At 43.7% G+C, this 23977-nt stretch overlaps 1 protein-coding gene across 9 annotated transcripts in view; it reads right to left on the minus strand.

The window, feature by feature from the left end:
• The window catches only part of LOC132414886 (ADP-ribosylation factor 2), a 104248-nt gene extending 86481 nt beyond the window's left edge, over positions 1-17767 (minus strand). For 5 of the 9 annotated variants that reach the window (XM_059997866.1, XM_059997865.1, XM_059997863.1 and 2 more), the window contains exons 1-4: positions 17323-17696; positions 15691-15857; positions 12581-12691; positions 6723-6847 (exon numbers count right to left, since the gene is read on the minus strand). In XM_059997866.1, the coding sequence (XP_059853849.1) occupies positions 6723-6847; positions 12581-12691; positions 15691-15838 (384 nt within the window). In that variant the 5' untranslated portion in view covers positions 15839-15857; positions 17323-17696. The other 4 variants (XM_059997860.1, XM_059997861.1, XM_059997859.1 and 1 more) reach the window with 4 other exon arrangements.
• Between the last annotated feature and the right edge of the window lie 6210 nt (positions 17768-23977).

Consider the following 23977-nt stretch of genomic DNA (forward strand, 5'->3'; position numbering starts at 1 on the left):
TCCCCAGACGTCTCCACTGGGCACTTTTGCTGCCTTCCCTCCACCTCTGGCAATCTCTGGAGGTCAGAGCCCACGGCAGTAGTATGTACTGGAAGGACATGGGCCCTGGTGCCCCAGACCTGCATTTGAATCATGATCACGTGGCCACCAGCAAATCACTTTGTATCCTTGAACCTCGGTTTTCCCCTTTGCAAAGCAGATATAATACAAGTGCCTTGCTGGGTGTGATGATTAGACATGATGTGTGCAAAGCACCTAGAAGAGTACCCAGTATGCTCAGTAAATAGCAGAGATTACTGCTTCACGATTACAATTGTCGGGGCCACCTTTATAATTATTGGCAGTCAATTCCTGGGTGCTCTGGGTGCCTACTTTGTCTTTCTCTTCCAGGCATATCCCTGGCTGTAGTTTTCTGGGTCACTCTTGCTGTCCAAGCAAGAGGATGGATTCTCCCACACTTGGGAACCCCGCGACCCACCCCGGCAAGGGCTGCGTGTCAGTGGGGTGGCGCAGCAGCACCACCTAGTGGCAGTGAGCTGCAGCAAGCTATTTACTGACCAAATTAGTAGCTGGTCTAAGGATTTGGACACACCTTGGAAGTCACCTAGTTCAGAGGTCCCTCCAAGGCTTGCGTGTTGGTCACAGCATCCTCCTAGAAGCCTTCCCATGCCGTGCATTAGAGTAAAAGAATGAAAATCAAAATAGGAGAAAAGTTCTTAACTGTGATACTCCTCTAAGTTCACCTGGTGGTAAAAAGCAAAGTTTAAAAAGTGTCCCCACCGGCCTTCCCTGGCGGCGCAGTGGTTGAGAGTTCGCCTGCCGATGCAGGGGACACGGGTTCATGCCCCGGTCCTGGAATATCTAACATGCCGCAGAGCAGCTGGGCCCATGAGCCATGGCCGCTGAGCCTGCGTGTCCGGAGCCGAACGCACGCAGACCAGTGGTTAGTAAAGGCCTACGGCCGAGAGGTATGAAAGAAATGGGGAGTGACTGCTACAGCCTACAGGGTTCCATTTCAAGGTGATGAAAATGTCCTAAAATTGACTGCAGTGATGGTTGTACAAATCTGGGAGGATACTATCGAATAAAACCAGCGAAGTGTAATGGGGGAACTTTATGGAAATGTATCTCAGTAAGGTTGCTGCCAGAAAGGGTGAAAAGAATATCAAAAATTTCAAAAGAAAAAAGGGTCCTCAGAGCATATTGTCAGATTTTCTGTGTACTGTTTGACAACCTCCAGATACCCGTGGACAAAGGACTCAGGTCACTTCAAGATGTCATGCTTCCTTTCACTTGAAATCTACCTCCACAGGAGTATAAAGCTACCTGTCTTCAGAAACTCACATGCAAATATTCTCAGCCCTGTTAAGGCATTTTAAAGAGATCAAAGTACATGACCCACAATATACAGAATTGACTCATGGACCCCCCACCATTACCCCCATATTCTTAGTATTCACACAGAGCTGTACCCCAGGTAAGCCTGGGAACTTCCTTTCCAGGCAAGGAAACTGGGAGTCAGAGGTTGAGTCCAGTTGAACCCAGCTAGTGAACGAGCAGAGCCCGAATTTCAGCCTTGGCCTTTGATTCCAGATTCAGAACTCTCGCCATTCTGATAGGACAATCATACATCCCCTTTTATGCCCCATGTCCCTGCATAATTATTAGAAGCACCTCTTTCCCTCTCAAGGTAATAAATTCCAGTCACCTAACTCTGGGGCAGTCTTTTCCCTGGGGCTCTGCCTCATCTGTCATCAGGCTGATGCCTCAGGACTGAAGCTGTGTTCAGGCCAACAGCACCTCAGCCCTTCCCAAAGCACCCCCCAGCTCCCCAGACCCCTCACCTGCCCAGAACAGGTGAATCCATAGAAACAGGAAGTACATTAGTGGTGGCCCGGGGGCCGTGGGGAAGGGAGGAATAGGCACTGGATGCTCATGGATCCAGGGTTTCTTTTGGGGGTGATGAACAATTAGTAGGGTGGTCGCACAACTCTCTGAATATGCTAAAAATCACACTTAAAAAAAAAAAAAGAAAAACAGTGAGTGTGGGACACAGCAATATGGTTTTTTAAACAAGCATCCCAAATGGTCTTATTAGCACTTCCCATGGTTAGAAAAGGACAGAGGATTCAGCAGGATTAGGTGAATAGAGTGGGAAAGATTAAACATAGCCCCCCATCCCACCCCACTTAACTGTTCCCGTAAATAATACTGATCAGTTTGTGGCCAGCACTGCTATTCACACCTTAGACATCAAGATATCCCCAGGGAAACACCAGGCAAGGCATACAAAGGTCTCACAACCCTATGAGGTAGGTATTATCCTCATTTAACAGTTAAGCAAACTGAGGCTCAGAGATATGGAGTCAAAGAGTAACAGGCCTGAGGCCAAGCAGCTAGTGAGGACACAGCTGGGGTGTGAACATGGCTTTCAGGGACCCAAGTCTTTGCTCAAACCCAGTACACTGAAGTGCCCCCGCCCATAAACCCCAAATGACCAGCTCCAAATTCACAGAAAGAGAAAGACAGTAGTTGAAAGTGTCATGTAAGGTAAGAATGGGGAGCACTGCTGAAAGCAGAAGGGCCGGGACAGCACCTCTGCGGGCTCTGCCTTTCGTACCAAGTGCCCTGGGACTTTTCAACAGCAAGTCTGCTAAGATGGAGAGGGAAAGGGATTTTAAAGTAGTAGCTCGAGACATCCAGCACATGGCTGTCCTCTCCTCCTCCAGAGCAAGTTCTTTACTGTCCAACCAATCAACAAGTGTTTAATGAGGCACTGCACCGTACCACATACACGGTACTAAGCATAAACACAAACGTCTAAGACACAGTCCCTGCCACTTTGAGGCGTACAATCTAAATCTTTCTCAGGACTTAACTCCATGGTTAAAAATCAAATCTGGACTTCATTGCCAGTATTGCAAGGAACATTCTTTAAAGTCAATGTTTTAAGGAAAAAAACTCCACATTTATCATGGCACGAAATTTCTTCCTAGTAAGAGCAACTTCATTGTTATCAGTAAACAAGGTTTACTTTTGTTAAAATTCATCTTACATTCTCCTCCTCTGTAATCTGAAATGAAGATTTTTTTTGAAAAAGGAATTTTAAAAGGTAGTCGCGGAACAGCTTAGGTACAAATGTGGCCAACAGGTGTCTGAGCAAAAGAGCTCTAGACTACTGAGTGAATCCAGCACATTTCCAGGCCATTGTTACAATTTGAGGACAACATAAAGCACGTTTCCACGGAAGACATTGCTGCCAACCAGAAGAAGGAGTCAGTGCCACGGAGAGTGGTCTGGACGAGACATTCTTCATAGCGAAATTTAGCACCAACCAGCTCGGCTGCTGGGAGTCTCGTTCCCCGAATGAACCTCTTGATTCTCTCACAAACTCTCAGAACTCACAGGTGTGTGGTTCTGGGAACACAGCTAACCTAAACTGCAAGTTGGGCTAAGATACTGTACACGGTGACGATTCCAGCCAGGGAGCGAGAACACTCAGCGCAGAGGCGTGGCGGCAGCAGCCTCAGGACACAGCCATGTAGGGACACAAACACGACGGCCCCTCCCCTCCTTAAAGCGGCCCTGCGAGCAAAAGCCTTGGCTGTGCACTGGGTTCCCACCCCCAAAGGGTCTCCATTTGGCAAATACGAGGCAAGGAAGGGCAGGGCTAGATGATTTCTACTGTTACGGGGTCTAGTGTTACGGGATTTTTTTCTAATGAAAAAAGATCACTGATTCCTCCCAATGAAGTACATTAAACCAGGGTGTCTGGGCTGGAAAATAACTTAAGCTCAGATCTTAACATCTTAACAACTTAACATCTGCGGTAAGCAAGGGCCTTTTTGTCTTTGAGGATCATTTGCTTTAAAGCACTGAGAAGTGAGCTGCTAGCTCTGGCAGTGATGGGAAAGAATGACAGTTCCTTCCTTTTTACGAAAGGATGCCAAGTCTGACAGGACCCCCAGGTATGCAGAGAGCCCACACCTGGACTAGAACCACACAAAGGAAGTCAGTCCACGGCCCACCCTCCCCCTTCTTCCCACCACGAAGACCACTCTGGCTATCGGGCACCAGGGAGCCCTCGGGACTCCTCCGTCGACTGCAAAACTGGTCACCAAAGCTATGGAAATGGAAGGTGGCATATAAAATGTAACGCTGGCTGTTTGTACCATGTAGGACTGGTTTCCTTAGAGGGCGTATAAGGCACCATGTGGGAAGCTGCTCCCACGCCCGGCCACGCGCCCACGCTCAGCTCCTCACACGCACACACGCACACAGCAGAGGCCAGCTGACTTTGCCACGACGCACAGGGAACGCAGCGCTGCCCATCACTTCTGGGTTTTGAGCTGGTTGGAGAGCCAGTCCAGGCCTTCGTAAAGCCCATCTCCACTGGTAGCACAAGTAGCCTGAATGTACCAGTTTCTCTGGCGGAGGGAATGTAAACCAAGCTTGTCCGTTATCTCTGCTGCGTTCATAGCATTGGGAAGATCCTTGAGAGAGAATATTCAAAAGTCAGTTGACAAATGTTATATCCTCACAATGGAACATTATGCTCTTCCCCCAACATCTGCCCTTAAGCCACAGTCTTATCTCTAGCCTTCCAGTGGCTCAGGCTCCAAACCTTGAAATCATCCTTAATTTTTTTTTTCTCTCTCTCTCTCTCCTCTCACAAACTCCACATGAGGAAATCCTACCAGCTCTACCCTCAAAATATATCCAGAATCTGGCCACTTCTCACCACCTGCACAGCTATACCCGGATCCCACCACCATCACTTCTCACTTGGGTTTTACTGAAATTACTTCCAAATTGGTCTCAAAGCTTCTGCTCTTGCTCCCAGAAAGTCTAAACACAACCCAGCAGTCAGTGAAAGTCAGTGAAAGTCATTCTTCTATCAAAACCCTGTGACATCTCCGTCTCTCTCGGGGTAACAGCCCGAGTCCTCAGGATGCTCTGCAAGGCCTTCGTGACCTGAGCCCCGTGACCCCTCCTAACTGTCCTGCTCTACCTACAGCCCTCACCACAAGTTACTATATTATAAAATTGACTTACTTAGTGTGTTTATTATCTGCCTCTCGTAACTAGAATGCAAACTTTACCAGGGCAGGAATCTCTATCTTGTTCTCTGATGTGTTCCAAGTGCCTAGAACTACACCTAGCACGTAGTAAGCTCAAACCAAATTTGAATAAATTAGCATTAAAGAACAAGGTAGATCTAGACGCAATGATTTGGAAGGACATCAAAGATATGCTAAGTGAAGAAGCAGGTTACAAAACAGAATGCAGAGGGCTTCCCTGGTGGCGCAGTGGTTGAGAATCTGCCTGCCAATGCAGGGGACAAGGGTTCGAGCCCTGGTCTGGGAAGATCCCACATGCCGCGGAGCAACTGTGCCCGTGCGCCACAATTACTGAGCCTGAGCATCTGGAGCCTGTGCTCCGCAACAACAGAGGCCGCGATAGTGAGAGGCCTGTGCACCACGATGAAGAGTGACTCCCGCTTGCCACAACTAGAGAAAGCCCATGCACAGAAACGAAGACCCAACACAGCCATAAATAAATAAATAAATAAATACATTTGGGGGGAAAAAAAGTTATATAAAAAAAAACCAGAATGCAGAATATGATCTCCAGAATTTAAATATGAATACAATCATATAACTGCTCATATAGGCACAGAAAGTTTTATCTCTGGAAAGGAATATAAGACATTTAACAATGTTTTACCCTGAAGAGTGGGGCTAGAATGTTTCACTTGATATTGTGAACTGTCTGCATATTTATACCATGAGCATGTTCTGCTTTTATAATTAAAAAGAACAAATGTCATTTTCTTTTATGGAAGTCCGTTGTGTTCACTAGTGAACTTCAAACTGACATCGAATCTAATGGCCGAGTGAATGACGATCCACCCACCATTTAAAACCATGTTTACAAAGGGCTAGATGACAAGAGAAAATGCCTTCAATAAAGAGACAAAACAGGATGCAACACTGTCCAAACAGTACGATCTCGATTACATAACGAATGTACGCATGGAGGAGAAAGTGCGGGGACACACATCAAAACGTGCCCCTGGTTTATCTCAGGCTGGTACATTCCACAGGATTCTGCCTTCTTTTCCACGCTTAGTTCAGCTTCCTGAGGCTGGATGTTTCTACACCCTCCTCCTACTCCTCTTTCACTGCTTTTGGTTATATTTACACAGAAGCCGAGTTGCCCCAAGGATAGACCCCAGATGATCCAATCTCATCTCCTCCTTTGCTTCCCCCCATCCCCAATCCCGTCCCAGCTGCACTGGCTGCCTTCCTGCCGGCCTTCAGGTGTCATCTTATCAGATGTCATCTTATCAGAGAGGCATTCTAGTCCTTCCCCGCATCTGCCCCCTCCTCCACGACACTCCCCCCAGACATATTACCTGTGGTTTATTGACTGACTCTCCTCCCACTAGAACATAAACTCCATGAACACAGGGATTTTCATCTGTCTGGCTTACTGCTATATCTATATCACCAATACCTAAAACAATGCCTAGATCTTAGTAAATGCTCAGTCGATATTTGTTGAGCGAGTGAATGAATCTAAGACATGCTAACAAAGAGGTGGAAAGAAAGGCTAAGGACAGGAGAGAGGAAGGCAGGCAGCTAATTAGATATCTCTGTTTTTAAGTGAGCAGCTGGCGGTACCTTTCAGTCCCAGGATTCGGAAAGCCAGCGACATACCTGTTTATTCACAAACACCAATAAAACTGCATCTCTGAGCTCATCTTCGGCTAACATTCTGGTTAGTTCTTCTCGGGCTTCATTGACGCGCTCTCTGTCATTACTGTCGACCACAAAAATCAGACCTAGAAAGAAAGCACAAGTGTGTTAGTAATCTGAACCTGGGAAGGCAGCTGTTTATATCCTTACAGCGTCTCCCTGCTTACACATGTGGTTTCACCGAAAGCAATCAATACAGAAGGATATATAATCTTTAGAGTTGGGAAGCCTCCTGTACACCCAACTAGCCTTCTTCAGAGGCATCATAGCCCTTCACCAGATTAACAATAATAAGAATAGAGAGAGAAAAGGTTAGGCTTATTTTTAATCACTTCATTTCTACATCATGCCTACATGATGAAGACCCAATAAAAATCTATGGACATCCAAGTTCAGATAAGCTTCCCTGGTTGGCAATGCTCTGCGTATGTCACACAGCGATGTGCCAGAAGGGTAATGCATTCTGACCCCATGGGAAGAGGACGATGCAAGCTTTGTGGGTGGTACCTCTCAGATCTCGCCCTATGCATCTCTTCCTTTGGCTGGTTCATTTGTATCCTTTTGCCATAACAGAACTGTAATTGTAAGTATAGCGCTCCCCTGAGTCCTGTGAGTTGTTTTAATGAATATTGAACCTGAGGGGATATTTGGAACTGCCAAATTTGCAGACAGCTGGAAAAAAGTGAGGGTGGTCTGGGGAGTCCCAAATTTCCAGCTGGTGTCTGAAGTGAGGGAGTCTTGTGCCCTTAACCTGTGACGTATGGCCCAACCCCAGGTAGTGGTATCAGAAGTCTTCCCAGCATCCCACACTATACAGCAGCAGAGGAATCCCAGGAAGCAAAAGACAGGTCAGAGAAAGGGACCACCACACTGTATCTCAGGAAAGGTGGCTGAAACCTGCACAGATCTGGTCATGCCACATTGGCTGGAGGCAGAGGCGGGGCCAATAGGATCTCAGAGGAGGTGCCCAGGAGGGATCCAGCACACACTCCAGACACAGGATGCAAAAGACTCTCTTAGCAGTAGTCCACGTGACATTAATCGTAATAACAACTGGATGGTTAGCTGACAATAAGCCTTCTGTGAGACAAAAATGGGAAGTGGCTGCCAAAAGAACTAACTTGATCCTAGGCTGTATCAACAGTAGTGACAGCAGCTCAGTTTCTAAAATACGGGCAACAAAAAGCCGATGCTACAGCGCGTCAGTCAGAACATCCTGGGAATGTTACGTGGTTGGTGCTGGACCCCACACTCTAAGACACAAGCGAACTGGAGGGACAAAGAATGACTAGGACGGCAAAGGAATTAGATACCATGACATATGAAAAACAAATTTATATAACTGGAAATATTTTGCCTGGAGAAAAGATTCATTGAGGGGACTGACAGCTGTCTTCAAATATCTAGAAGCTGTGACATAAAGAGAGGTTCGACTTGTAAGGAGATGGAAGATCAGTGGGTAAAACTACAGGAGGTCAAGGTGATACGGAGTCAAGAGAAATGCAGGTGCAATGGGCTGCCTCAGGAGCGTGCCTGTCACTGAAGATGCTTGTGCCCTGCTTAAGTGGCAACTTGTGGGGACACTGCAGAAGGAATTCTGCTGACGGGAAGGGCAGTGGAATGAGAGGACCTCTGGGTTCCTTCTGACACTGAGATCGCACCACCATGTCTAGGAGGGAAAATCTGTGCTGGCCCTCGGCCCTTTCCCTCTGTGCTTCCCAGGCCCACCCAACAGCTGCCTGACCAGCTGTCTGGAGCAGCCCACTCTGGCAGACAGGAGTGCCCACAGCTTCTGAATGTCTGGGGCTTACATGAGACTCAAAGTCATGTCTGTTACATCACATCAGACCAAAAAAATGAAGAACATTCAAAACTCCCCACCAAAGATTTGACAGGCTGCCAGTAAGTTCTGGACTCTGATCATAACTAAGCAAACGAGGTTATCCTGCAATTTGAGGAGATCCTTAGTCTCCAATGCAAAACTGACAGGGTGGAAGCTGACATATTATCCCTTTGCCATTCCTAATAGAAAGAAAGGTTTATAAATATTAGGTCCCATTTTATACTGTTTTTATTTAGATCCTTATGTGAGAAACAAAAGAACCTAGCCATCAGACTGACTACACTTCTGAACTAAGAAAACCTAGAAAAGGTAAATTTACAAATGAATAGTATGCTGTAATTTGTTTTTTAGAAGTGGGGAGAAGAAAATTTAAATTAAAAAGGACAGACTGGGGCTTCCCTAGTGGCACAGTGCTTGAGAGTCCGCCTGCCTGCCTGCCTGCCTGCCTGCCTGCCTGCCGATGCAGGGGACACAGGTTCATGCCCCGGTCCGGGAAGATCCCACATGCCGCGGAGCGGCTGGGCCCATGAGCCATGGCTGCTGAGCCTGCGCATCCGGAGCCTGTGCTCCGCAATGGGAGAGGCCACAACAGTGAGAGGCCCGCGTACCGCAAAAAAAATAATAAATTAAAAAATAAAAAGGACAGTCTGACTGTTGGGAAGTTGGCAGGAAAAATAGGGGCAACATGCAAGATTACTAATGGCTAAAATGTTTGGACCCACCAGACAGCAAATCCATTCTTCAAAAGTCACCATTTGCAAAAAAAAAAAAAAAAAAAAAAAAAAAAAAAGTCACCATTTGCTAATTTCATGAAGAGTTTAAACCACCCACCACGAGGTCCTAGAATACAGCCAGTTAGTTCTCCACCATCACAGCAGTAGTTACTGAAACTCAATAAAATTAGGCTTGTTATAGGACTCCTTTGATGTAATATAACTCACATTCTAACTGGATCACTCTGACTCCTTTGCGAGGAAGACCTTAAAGGGTCAATGGAGTGAAAAGGAGCTCATTTAGGCAGCTCTGCTGGGGTCCAGGGGACTGGAGGGGCAGTGGTGGAGATGTGGTCAATTTTGAATATAGTTTGGAGAGAAGCCAACAGGATTTTCTAATATGTGAGGAGTAAAAGGAAGAAATATTACTCAGCCATTAAATATAAAAGAATCTTGCCATTTGCAGCAACAGGACGGACCTAGAGGGTCATGGTGATCATTTTGTAATGCACAAAAATATTGAATCACTATGTAGTAACCTGAACCTAACATAATATTGTAGGCCGATTAATAAATAAAATAAAAACAAAAGGAAAAAATATGAATTTATCTGTAATAAAAATCACCTTCCCTTTGGCGTAGGGAAGGGGCATGGAGAAGAGAAATGTAGTAATCCTTCTCATCCACGTTAATTATGACCACAAGCCCAGGGAACTAACTATACATCCACAGAAAAACATGGGCAGCACTTTAGTATTATGCAATTTTCAGGGACAGCAAAAAGAAAAAAATTAGGCTTGTTATAAATAGAAGATTGAAAACAAACAGGCATTTCTACTTGGTGACTGAGTGTGACAACTCTTAATAAGGTGGGTAAAGGGAACCCTGCCTGAGAATGAGGACAAAAAACCTCTAGCAATTTGGACTCTGTGACAGTTAATTTTATGTGTCAACTTGACTGGGCCACAGGGTGCCCAGACATTTGGTCAAACAGTATTCTGGGTGTGTGTGGCAGGGTGTTTCTAGATGAGATGAACATTTGAATCAGGACACTGAGTACAGCAGATTGCACTCCTCAGTGTGCTCTAGTCCAATCCAATGAAGGCCTGATTAGAACAGAAGAGAGGACGAAAGAATTCACTCGTCTTGGAGCTGGGATATGCATCTTCTGCCTTCGGAATGGAACTAATCATCAGCTCTCCCGGGTCTCCAGCCTCTGCCAACTGCAGATCCCGGGACTCCTCGGCCTCCACAACCATGTAAGCCAATTCCTTATAAGAAATCACATACAAGCACACATATATATACACAAAAACATATGTGCAAACATGTATGGATAGCCATCCATCATACTGATTCTGTTTTTCTGGAGAACCCAGACTAATACAGGCTCCTGAGTGCCACTACCTTCCAACCACAGAACTAAGCATTTTATAAAATTAATCTCATTCAAGCCAAATGATCCGGCACAGTAGATATTCACCTCCATTTTATAGATGAGGAAATCGAGACAGGAAAGATTACCTAACTTTCCCAAGGTTTCATAGCAGAGCTGTGGTTCAAACCCACATTTTCTACTTTTATCACTGGTGAGGAATTACAATAGTTTGACCAATATGGCAAGTGCCAATCCAGGTTAAATGGACACTCTGAGTATCAAAAAGCATATTGTCTGCAACGGATTGAAACACAAAGACATAAAAATCTAAGAGTCATCATGGAAGGTTGCTAGGGTATCGAGTTGTTTCTCTAAAAATCAATAAAGGGAAAGAATTAAATATTTTTCCTGCCTTTCTCATATAAACTATATTTCAGAGAAAGCAAATACCTGATGAAGGGATTCTTTGTTTAGAAGGATTTCAGCTTAATAGACTCAGATGGAATGACAGAAAAAAATGGAGGGATAAACTGTTGGAGAGTAGCAGACGACTAAAGAGACATAACAATGAAAGGCAACGTGTAAACTTTGATTCCTTCGCAAACAAATCAAATGTGAAAAGGACGTATTTGATACAACTGGAAAAATCTGAATAAGGACTGGGTACCAGATACTAAAGAAAGAATGTTAATTTTGGAAGTGTGATAATGCATGGAGATTATGTTTTAAAAATGTCTTTATCAGTTTGAAATAAACACTGAAGGATGTATGAGTAAAAGGCATCATGTCTGGCATTTACTGTAACACACTCTGGGCAAAACGCTGATAACTGTTGAAGCTGGGTGATGAGTACGTGGGGATTTGTTAAGTATCCTCTTCCTTTTTTGCTTTAAATTTTCCACTAACAAAACTGAAAAAAGAAAAGATAAACGCTCTATTTTGAGGAAAGACATTCTAAATCTATAGGCTAAGGAAATAAGTACAAATAGAGTTAAGTGTTAAAGGTAATACCTAAAATAATGATACAAAATATAAAGGGACAGTCGACTCGGGTATTTGGTCTGAAAATATCAACAAATATGGGTCTTTACTATGAAACACATGCAATGAAAACACCATAGGTAGTAGAATCTTCAAAATTAAAAGAGTCCAAATAAATTCTAAAATAAGTATGTAGATGCCAGGTGGTTATGATTCTACGTGAGAATCAGGGTGTAAAAACTATATGAACAGCTTACAGATATCTTGACAGGTGATACTCTGTAAGGTGTATCATTTATCCAAAATATAATCAATGAAAAAAACTCAAATAGATTGATAGGGGACTGGGACACGTTAAAACCCCAAATTTTAAGAAACCAGTGATAAGGAAATAAGGTAATGATCTGGGATATTCATGCTTATTCCAGCACTTGTAGAATAACAGCGCAGTAGGGAGGCACTGTGGCCACAGAGGATGCTGGGATTTGGGATTCCAGCCATCCCTGTTCACTTCTTTCTCTCCATAAGGATGATTTTCAAATATTCTCCACAGGTTTAAAAGAGTGTACTGAATTCAAGTTCTTCAAAAATTGGTACTTCATCAAAGGCACATACAACTTTCAATTAACCAAAAGATGAAATTCATTAGAACAACCATTTTCTAACTGTTCTGGATTAAGAGAAGATTCCTATATAAGGCATTAACGCCCAAGTACTTTTTCAAGGAAGGCAGGGACCACTTCTCAAAAAGAAACCTCCCCAGTAAGTGTAAGTGGGTCAGCAGAAAAGAAGGAATGACTGACAGTCCAAATAAAGCAGCGCGCCACAAGGTTTTGCTTCAAGCATCGACCTTTAGGTGCGTTTAACAGAAATGGTTGCAAGGCTAGAACTGGATAATCTCTACCTTGTGTGTTCTGGAAATAATGTCGCCACAAAGGTCTGATTTTGTCCTGGCCACCAACATCCCAGACCGTGAAGCTGATGTTTTTATATTCTACCGTCTCCACGTTGAAACCTAAATTGGGAAGGTGGAGAAAGTGTTTAATGAAGACTTCTCCTGGTTCAACAATTCGAAATAATTTCAGCTAACATCTGGACAGTACTTTTCATTTACAACGCAGCTTGCCGGTCAAAGATCCATAGCTTACAAAACAGAATGTGTTAGTCAGCTTTCTCCCCCATGCATTGTGACAGGTGTCTCCAACCTTCTCCACTCCCTCCGGCCTCCCTCCTCGCACCTCCCCGCCCCTCCCCTCCCAGCAGCTCTTCCTGCATACTTCAGAGCAAACAGGAGCCATCAATGGGACTGCTTCCACTTCCCACCACACACTGTAGAAACCCAACTACATCTTCACCCACCCTTTTCTCCCTCCCTCTTGGAGCAATGGAAGGGGGCAACTAGCTAATGCCAATCCCATCCCCCCATGTGCTGGATCCAATTCACCCACGCTGTCCGGAACCTTCAAAATCTCCAACCTGTTTAAGTCTTTTGCATCTTTCAAAAAAGATGACTCCACACCTTCACGCGCTACCACCCTCTATTTTCCCTTTTAAAGTCAAACTTCTCTAAGACGTTTAGCTACCTTCACTGTGCCAACTTTGTCAGCTCTCACCCAATACACCTTAGTTCTACTTTACCATGTTTCGCTGGTTTTGCCAAGGTCAGCAAGGTCACCATGTCAATAAATCTGACAAATGCTTTCCAGTTTTTATGTGATTTGATTTTATATCTGACACTACTGCTCACTCCCTCCTTGAAACTCTTCCCTGGCTTCCCATTTTTCTTCTTCTGTTTCCATGGCTGTACCTTCTCAGTCTCTTTAGTGAGCTCAGCCACATCTGATTGATCTTTAAATGATGCTTAGTTCAAAATCATTTACATAGAACTGTTGCACATAACCTAAACATCCATCACTGGAAATTTGTTAAACATATAGCCACATAATGGAATACTATCTAGTTACTAAAATTTCATGTTGATCTGTACTGATTATTAAGCCCCCAAACATAGTGGCTTAGAACAATGATTTTCCCCCCTACCCAATTCTGTGGGTTGCCTGGGCTTCCTCTTGTAGATGCATTCAACTATTGAGTCCTTTGGGGGCTAGGCTGGACGTCTCTCTCTCCAGGTGGTCTTTTTATTCCCAAGGAGCACTGAGCTTCCTCACGTGGTGGTGGTAGTGTTCCGAAAGAACAAACCCCAAGACACAGCACTTATCAAATCTTTGTATGAATCACATTTGCTGATGTGCCCTTGGCCAAAGCAAGTCACACGGCCAACCAAGCTCAGCACCACTGTGGAAGGGGACTGCACAGGGGTATGGCTACTGAGTGGCATGATTCATTGGGCACCATTAGTTTAACAATCTACCACAAAATCAGTATCCAATTCATTCACCAAATATTTCCTGGACATCTATTATGTGTCACGCATTTTGCTAGGCGCCTGGGGACAGTGGTGAACAACGCAGACATGATTCTTGCTCTTATTCACACTTTTGGAAGAGAGACAGTGAGCAAGCAATGACAAATGTGCTCAGAGTTACTAAGAAGTTCAGGTTGCTATGGAAACTTACAAGAGGGGAAAACCCGTCCAAGGGATCAGGAAAGGCGACCCTGAGAAATGATGCTTAAACTGAGAGGGAGAGAATGAGCTGGCATTAGCTATGTAAAGGCGGGGAGGGGGGGTAAAAAAGAAGGCAGGAAAGCATTCCACAGAGAGGAAATGACATAGAAAGAGATCCAAACACATTGTTTAACGCAGAGTAAGTTGGAAGACAGCATGCATATGACTTCACAAAGATATTCACCAAAGTCACAGTGTTTTTTAACACTCGTTTAGATTTTTTTTGTATGTATGACATTATGGAAGCATGAATTATTTTTATAATTGGAGAAAACCAAGTAATTATGCTATTTCATTTTGGACTAATAACATTTTTAAAATTATGGGTATGAACGCTTTCTCCATCTGGTTTCCTGTTCCTTTAAGTGCTGCAATCTCTGCAGCTAACTGCCCAAGTTGGAAGTTGATCGTTGGCTCCTGTGCCTAATCCAACATTCGGAACACTACTGACATTCACATGCCATCCTGGGGAGGCTATTCTCGCTCAGGAGTTTGGATCTGGAGGCAGCTGATGAGGCACAGACTAAGTGCTGTCAAAACTGCCTTTGAGGGGCTTCTCTGGTGGTGCAGCGGTTAAGAGTCCGCTTGCCAATTCAGGGGACATGGGTTTGAGCCCTGGTCCGGGAAGATCCCACATGCTGCAGAGCAACTAAGCCCGTGCGCCACAACTACTGAGCCTGCGCTCTAGAGCCCGCAAGCCACAACTGCTGAAGCCTGAGCGCCTAGAGCCTGTGCTCTGCAACAAAAGAAGTCACCGCAATGATAAGGCTGTGCACCACAATGAAGAGTAGCCCCCGCTCACTATAACTAGAGAAAGTCCTCGCACAGCAACGAAGACCCAATGCAGCCAAAAAAAAATAAAATAAAATAAATAAATTTGTAAAAAAACAACAAAAAAACCCCCTGCCTTTGCAAAAGTCTTAAATAGCTGACAAAACACAGTGCTGGTTCGCAGGAATAACTACACCGCCAGATAGTCCTCCAGCATTTGAACAAATCAGATTCTTCACTTGACCACCAGCTCAAAAAAAATCATACTACATCTTTAAACACTAGGAACATACTTGGTATGGAGAGATGCTTCCACTTAGAAAAGCCAGCTGGAAGAAAGATGGATTTTAATAATCATTATCTTTTTTTTTTTTTGGCCAAGCAGATAGGGTTAAACTTGTTCCACCTAAATGTGTTCGTATGACTCCCCTGTAAACCTAGCAATGTGCCAGAGATGCCAGGGAGCAATTAGGAAATTGTATATTACCTGGTTTTGGCCTCAAAACCGCTCTTGGGGCAGACAAGATTTTCCCCCCAAAAATTCAATAATGCAAGAAGTATGTAAAAGTATAACATACTAAAGTGTAAACTGGTCTTGTCATAGGTCGCTAACATACCTATCGTAGGGATGGTAGTCACAATCTCTCCCAGCTTCAATTTATACAAGATGGTGGTTTTTCCAGCGGCATCCAAACCCACCATAAGAATCCGCATCTCTTTTTTCCCAAATAGACTTTTAAACAGTTTTTCAAAAACGTTCCCCATTGTAACTGAATTCTGTGACCTGAAGGAAAAGAAAGGCAAATCAAGTAATTGTTCTTTGCAGAGATATAGAAACATAAATACAAGATATATACATGAAATACAAGTCTCCATTAGAGGTGGCTCCTAGTAAATACTGAACAATTTTAAGTATAGTTTGGCCAGTAAGGAGTAGAGTATCTTGTTTTCACAGGGAAACTCAACTAAGCCTTTTGATGCCTTGCCAAAAAATTCTCTTTTCCACTGCAGCATCCAAGTGGGATACGTGAAGCACAGTCTCAATGGTGGCAGGCTTTAGTCATCTTAAGTATGAAAGCAATGTCACAACAGACACAACTAACACTTCTGAAAGGAGAACTCGGGACGCAGAGAACCAGTTTATTTTACCCGATGTGAAGCAAAGTCTTTCAGGCCGGTTAAATATCAGCACCTTTTAGAAATTCAGTAGCTGCCTTTGGCTAGCAGACAGTATCAAGACCCAGAAAAGAACCTAAAAAACTTCAGAGGTGAGGAAATACAGCACTGGGAAACTGCACCGCTAACAGAGAAATTAACTAGGCAAAGAGTAGAGGAGACACCATAGCATCCAGTGTCGACCATCTCCTTACTCTTAATTATTTTTAGCTTTTTTGGAAACAATTCACGCACATATAAACATAAATGATAACGTACAGTTCAGTGAAATGTCATGAACCAAATCAAAAAAAGATGATTACCAGCGACCCAGATCTCCTTGTGCCCCTTCCCAGTTGTACTGTCTACAACTCTAACCTTGCTCCTGGAAGTCTACAAAGATCCTTCAAAGAGAAGTAAAAAATCCTCGTTTCCCTTTAAACTGCTAACCATAGGAAAACTTTATTCCTGGGCAGAGCAGGGTTAAGACAGAATAAGGACAGCCCATCTCCCATTCATTGGGACCCTAGGGACCTCAGAGGGGAGGTCACCAAGTTCCAGAGACCCACCTCTGAAATTCAACTGTGTCCTACAGTAGCTTAACTTCATGGAGGATGTCTAAGCACACACCATTTTATTCTACGACCTGGGAAAAAGAGCAGAGCATTTACCCTGTACATAAATTAGGTACAGGGGAACTGCTACAACCAAAGAATAATGATGAATGTTTTAATCATTCATAGAAGGGCCATACAGAAAGTATATAGAAGTCCAATGCACTATGGCATTCAAAATCTTGTTGGGCGACAAAACTAAAGATTCCTTATCTTCGTTTCCGAAAAAAGATAAATCTCACAGATTAGAAAAAAACAGTGAGGAACATTCTGGGGGAGGGAAGGTACTTGCCACTTAGATGTCCTATGAAGCAAATACTTGATTCCTCCTCCCAACTACAGCACACCTCCAAGGTTTTCCCTCCTGCTTCTCTTTTCCTCTTTTTCCTACTCATCTGCCAGAGGCGGCCAGAGCCCGCTGCGCTGCTAGAGACCCTCTGGAAGACGCCGGCGACCCTGGCGCCTCTTTGGCACGCTCACCTCCCCTACCACAAGCACCAGCTGTCCATCAGGGAGAACTGCGTGGAGATCTCCAGGACACGAACCACAGCGGGTGGCCAAGTGGGCGTGCGCAGCGGACAGGCACGCGCGCTGGGTCCCCGGGGAAGGCGTCCGAGTGTCCTTTCTGCCCAGCCGCCAGGCCGCTTCCTCTCGACCTCCGGGCCCCGGGGAGAGCAGAGGGCCCAGCGACGGACGAGCCAAGCCCCTCTCGATCCCCGCAGCCCCTGGCCTACACGAGGGCGGAGAAGGGACAAGATCCTTTTCTGCAAGCCACCCGCTGCTCTCTAGCTTCCCGACCTCTGACGGTGCGGAAATCCGGCCAGGCCTTGAGTGCCGCAACCCGCTCTCCCCACTCCGCGACTCACCGGTCCCCAAACTGACCACGGGTACCAATACCGCGGCCTTTAAAGGATTTCTGATCCTCTCTGCGAAATGGCGACAGGCTTGGGGCGGGAACAGTAACCAACCAATCACCCGTCGCCTCTTGGAGCTTTTGTACCAGTGAGCGCGAGGTTCCGTGAGTGACAACAAATCTTGCCAATGCAAAGGACAATAGGAGCCGGGGAGGGAGGACACCCGCCCCTCGCGACCTAGGCGACGGCACGAAGCTCTGGAAATGCCGGCCTAATCTTCCAATGACAGCTCACCGGGTCCTGGCGAGACACGCCCACATGCCCCGCCCCTAGGCTGTGCACGACCAATCAAAAAAGTAAAAAGATTTCCGGTTTGCTCCGCCAATCAACTCGGAAAAATTCAAAGGATTGAACTAACCCCATTCGGACCAACTGGGTAGGGGCATGTGGGCGGGGCCAAGCTCGTAGTGCTATTTAAGGAAATTTGCTGAGGTTGAGCTAAAAGTAGAAACTAGTTTGGGGCGTTGTTTTGTGTGGGAAACATCCAGACAAGACACCGAAATTAGGCATAAGGAAGGTTTCCTGTTCAGTCTGAAGCTAGACAGCCGCCCTGCTTTTGAACAGGTTTTCAACAGTTGGGGAAAATACTAGCCACCTGCACCTGCGTTCAGGAGCACAGAACCACAGTCCTCAATTCCTGAGAAATACCCTCAATAACTCAGCCCCCTAATGCCAACTTGGTTCACTAAAAAGTTTACAAACGCCCGTAAATGGTACATAACTGTTCCTAATGGTACATAAACAGAGAAACTAACATCTATTGAACGTGGTATGTGCCAGGAAATATGTTAAGGACTTAACCTGCGTGACCACAAAGCCCCGTTAGTTGGAATCTACTATTATTCCCATTTTACAAAGGGGAAAATTAAGTAACCGGGCAGAGTTTTAAGCCTAGGTCTGTCTGATACCTTAATCTTTTTAATCAAATGCTTTCCTGATCACAATGACTGTATATATGAGGGTAAATATAAGTACATATGAGAGGTTTTTCTACATGACTCCTTTCAAATTATAATATTTTTTCCTAACTATAAAAAAAGTCATTTTAAAAAATATAATGGAAAAAAAAGACACTTCCCACCAGAGAGAGAGAGGAAAAAGAGGAGGAGGAGGAAAAAAATTGCCCATCATCCTATCATCCAGAGGCAATCACTGCTACCATTTTGGTTTATTCCTTTCCAGTCATTTTTCCATGAAATTTTTACATAGTTCAGATTATGAATATTTACAATTTTGTCTTTTTCACTTAATATTTTAATTTGAGCATTTTCCAGATTGTTTAACATTTTTCTTACAAACGTTTTTGATAGCTGTGTGATATTCCATCATATGGATATTCTGATTTATTTAATCATTTTCATGTAGTTGTCAAAGAAAAAAATTAATCAGTTGATCTAAGAAAGACATGGACAATTTTATTAAAGCCAAATTAAGGATCATAACCCAGGAACAGCCCCTCAGAAAGCTCCAAGAACTGTTCTGCCCGTTAAAGTTCAAAGCACAGTTATATAAATTTTTTGAGACAGAGGGGGCTGTACATTAAATGACGTATTACTTTTTATAGGTTTTTAAAATAAATTTATTTATTTATTTATTTTTGGCTGCATTAGGTCTTTGTTGCTGCGTGCAGCCTTTCTCTAGTTGCAGGGATTGGGGGCTACTCTTTGTTGCAGTGCCCGGGCTTCTCATTGCGGTGGCTTCTCTTGCTGCTGAACGTGGGCTCTAGGCACACAGGCTTCAGTAGTTGCAGCACGAGGGCTCAGTAGTTGTGGCTTGCGGCCTCTAGAGCGCAAGCTCAGTAGCTGTGGCGCCAGGGCTTAGTTGCTCCGAGGCATTTGGGATCTTCCCGGACCAGGGATCGAACCCGTGTCCCCTGCATTGGCAGGTGGATTCTTAACCACTGCGCCACCAGGGAAGTCCCTAAATGACATATTATTGACAGTTTACAGAATCCAGATCTACATGGACAAAGCGAGTAGTGGGTCATGGGTCACGGTGGCCCCTTATAAAATTAAGCAGAGAGGGGAGTTGTCTTGGTGATGCTAGGAGAATGTTGCTATTTATGGTTGAGCAGGTATTTCTGCTGATAAGGAGGTTTGGTGAATGTGTAACGCAGATACACAATCCCTAGTAGAGGGGAGAGAGGAGGCCCAAGGGCAGAGAAAAAGAAAATTTTTTTTGGCCGCGCCACGCAGGTTGTGGGATCTCAGTTCCCCAACCAGGGATCAAACCTGGGCCCTCGGCAGTGAAAGCTCGGAGTCCTAACCGCTGGACCACCAGGGAATTCCTGAGGAAATACTTTAAGTTTAAATTTTCCTTGACTTGCTTTAGAGTACAAATTTGTATTTCATCATAGTTCAATATTTAGATTAAAAACTTTTTTTCTCTTATGAATTATACTGCAGCTAACATTTTTTTCCCTTCCTGCATTCCTTGCTAATTAAAAAAAAAAGAATTCCAAAAGTTCAATCACTCAGTCAAAACATTAAAATTGTTAAGGTTCTTGATACATATTACGTGCCAAACTATTTTCTGAGTATATTATAAAAATTTCCATTCCCATCAACCAAGTGAAAGCCAAATTTACTTACTTCATCATTAGGTAAGCTCTTTTTAAAAAGAGGGTTTTTAGTGTTTTTGTTTTGTTTACTAACTTGATAACCAAAAAAAAAAAAGTATCTTATGTTGGTTTAATTTTCAATTCTTTGATTACTTGGTTTATTTTTCCCCAAATGTTTACTAGTATTTTTATTTCCTGTACTATGAATGATCTATTTATGTCCTGATGACTTGCAAGAAAAGATGTAAAGAAGTTTTGCCAGCAACTATGAAGTTTGTTTGCTCGAATGGAGTCATCATAACCTGAAAAAAAGGTGAAACAGCAAAGATAAGATTTTTTTTTTTAACCTACCGTTGTTTGTGCCTACAGAAGCAATGTTTAGGCTGATAACAATAGAGCTTTTTGCCTCCAACCTTCACAGCCTGAGAATATGCATTATTTTCACATGAGCTGCATCAAGCCTGTAAATAAAACAAAGTCCCAGTCCATATGGCACTCAATTGCTAAAGGATTACAACTATGTAGGTACATACATACACATATATATGTTTCATATATACATATATATTTCATATATATAAACAGATGGTCCCCAACTTACAATTTAAAAAAAAAAATAGGGTCCATTTATTTATTTATTTATTTATGGCTGTGTTGGGTCTTTGTTGCTGCGCGCGGGCTTTCTCCAGTTGCTGCGAGCAGGGGCTACTCTTCGTTATGGTGTGCGAGCTTCTTATTGCGGTGGTTTCTCTTGTTCCGGAGCACGGGCTCTAGGCGCGCGGGCTTCAGTAGTTGTGGCTCGCGGGCTCTAGAGTGCAGGCTCTGCAGTTGTGGTGCACGGACTTAGTTGTTCCGCAGCATGTGAGATCTTCCCGGACCAGGGATCAAACCCGTGTCCCCTGCATTGGCAGGCGGATTCTTAACCACTGCACCAGCAGGGAAGTCCCCCAACTTACAGTTTTGACTTATGATTTTTCGACTTTACAATGGTGGGGAAGCAGTACACATTCAGTAGAAACCATAGTTCAAATTTTGGATTTTGATCTTTTTCTGGGCTAGTGATATGCCATACATTTGGGCAAAATCATCTAACACGAAGCCACACAGCTCCCACAAGGTCAGTGGGTCATGCACACGTTCACAATGGTAAACAACTGATATACTTAAAATCATTCTGTACCCTTACAATCATTCTGTTTTCCACTTCCAGTACAGTATCCAATAAATTACATGAGATATTCAACACCTTATTTCAAAATAGGCTTCGTGTCAGATGATTTTGCCCAAATGTAGGCTAATGTAAGTGTTCTGAGTATATTTAAAATAGGCTAGGCTCAGCCTAGGTAGGTAAGGTGTGTTAAATGCATTTTCCACATAACGATATTTTCAACTTATGATGGTTTATAGGGACATAACCACATTGTTAGCTGAGGAAGAGCTTATTTTTTTAATAAGAACATGCATGGGGGTAGTTCCCTGGTGGTCTAGTGGTTAGGATTCATGCTTTCACTGCCAGGGACCCGGGTTCAATCCCTCGTTAGGGAACTGAGATCTCGCATGCTACTGGTTTGGCCAAAAAAAAAAAAAAGAATATCCATGGGGCATGCATGGGAGGAGGCTAGAAGGAAAAGAGACCTAACTTACTAGTGATTGTATTCAGGAGTTGAGGTTGTGATTTTTTTTTTTAAGTGATTGTGAGAAAATGTTGTACTAACTTTATAAGGCAAAACAACTTATTTTTTAAAAAATACAAAATTTTGATAATTATGAAGGAAGTGTAATAGAATAATAGAAATCATGATTGGTACTCAGGGGAAATTTAACAAGCTCAAACTCTGGCAACTCTATAAATACAAATTGCTTATGGTGATATTGATTGAGTGGGTTTTTTTTTTTCTTAATAGAAAACACTTCTCATCAATATAATGTTATTTGTGCAGCACGGAAAGTACAAAGTGCTCTTGGGAGAAGCAGAGAGATAATTTCATCCTGAGAAGCATATTATTTGGAGATAGCTCCCTGCCTCTGAGTTCGACTTTAAAATTGGTTAATAGTGTTACTAGTATTAGTTTTAGCACTCTTGGTAGTGGTAGTTAGTATTTGCCTTATAATTGCTGGGTCAGGTGCTTAATGTATTAGGTACTGTATGATAATTACCTCATCCAGTTCTCACATGAATATATTTAAGTTTAGAGAGTTTAAATGCAACACAGTATACCGGGACCACCTCCCCTCAAGTATCACTAAACTTATCCTTCTATTCTGGTCATGCTCCTGCCGGAGAGATGTATTTTCCCTCCCTTGGAAAGTCCTGCTGTACATACTCCTTGCCCTAGAAATAAACCTCTCCAGTAAATTTGCCCTTAGGAGAAACCTTAAGACACCCTTCACTTTTTCTCAGGAGTCCTCTGGAGAAAATACAGTCACCCGCAATGTGGTTTGTGGGCCTCTGGTGTCTTGAAGTTCTAGGCAACTCAGCCACTCCCAGGAGACTGTGACTTCCTTCTCTCACGATGCATAAAAGCTCATCAGACCAGTATCTGAATGATTCTTTTTCAAAGAGATGCAGGCAGCTCTCTGGACCCACGATGTTTATTATGCAGGGTTATGCAGCCTGGCAAGTGCATTGGGGCTTGCACTAAAGGATCAGCTGGTTTCCATAGCAACATTCATTCCTTTCCACGTAGGATTCTATCATCTCTTCTGCCCACTGAGACTTTCCAGAATGAATTGATTTTTGTGAGTATAGGTGTTTGTCCTTGATCCTCCAAAGAGAAAAGACATACTCATCAAAATAAATAAATAAATAACCCAACAATAAAATACCTGACTGCAGCTAAAAGGCTGCATTGCATCAGCTGGTCTTCCTTCTTTTAAAAGAACTCTATATTCTTTCTCCATTATGCTCTGTTCTCTAGCCTTATCCATCCTTTTGGGAACTAGTTTTCTCTGACAGAAAACAAACAGATGGCAGCTGCATCTTCCTAAAACTGGCTATGATGGGGCCATAATATCAAGTTTTCAACAGGGCTCTCTGAAAGCCTGGGCTGAGGACATGGGTGGCTGGCCTGTGGGTTATGATTGGAAGGGCAAGAATAAGGATCGCTGTCCACATAGAGATGTCCCAGTCTCTGAAATTTTGCCCTTAGAGATTTGTTTTTTTATTGCTCCCCAGCAATGTTCTCTTCAATTGCATACACTCCTGGAAAGAGTAATATATTAGGTTATTATTGCTGAAAGAACTTGGGAAAGAGGAGGAGGGTATCAAAGGATTTATTAAGACCACCTTTGTCTGCTTCACAGGGATATCTTCTGCAAGGGGTCAGTGCAGGTCCTTGTCACACACACACACACACACACACACCCTGGAGGATACCCTCTGACAGTCACAATGCAGTGGTGAATTCAATGCACAGCGCTGTTCCCCGAAACTCCTGCATGCAGTCCTGTTGGAAGATCTTTGAAACCTATACCTTGAAGTGATTAAAACTCCTTTCTATCCCCAGTGCCATTTGTTTAACCCTAGGCTTCCACAGACTAAAGTTAGTTTTCCTTTGACTACTGTGGAAATCAGCAAAACATCACATTGCTTTGTTAAATAAACTGGGTAACAGTGAATCAGTTCACTTTTATGTAGCTTACTATTGCTCTCACTCCTCAA

This window comes from Delphinus delphis, chromosome 19 (genome assembly GCF_949987515.2).
Source record: "Delphinus delphis chromosome 19, mDelDel1.2, whole genome shotgun sequence".
NCBI classification, from domain to species: domain Eukaryota; kingdom Metazoa; phylum Chordata; class Mammalia; order Artiodactyla; family Delphinidae; genus Delphinus; species Delphinus delphis.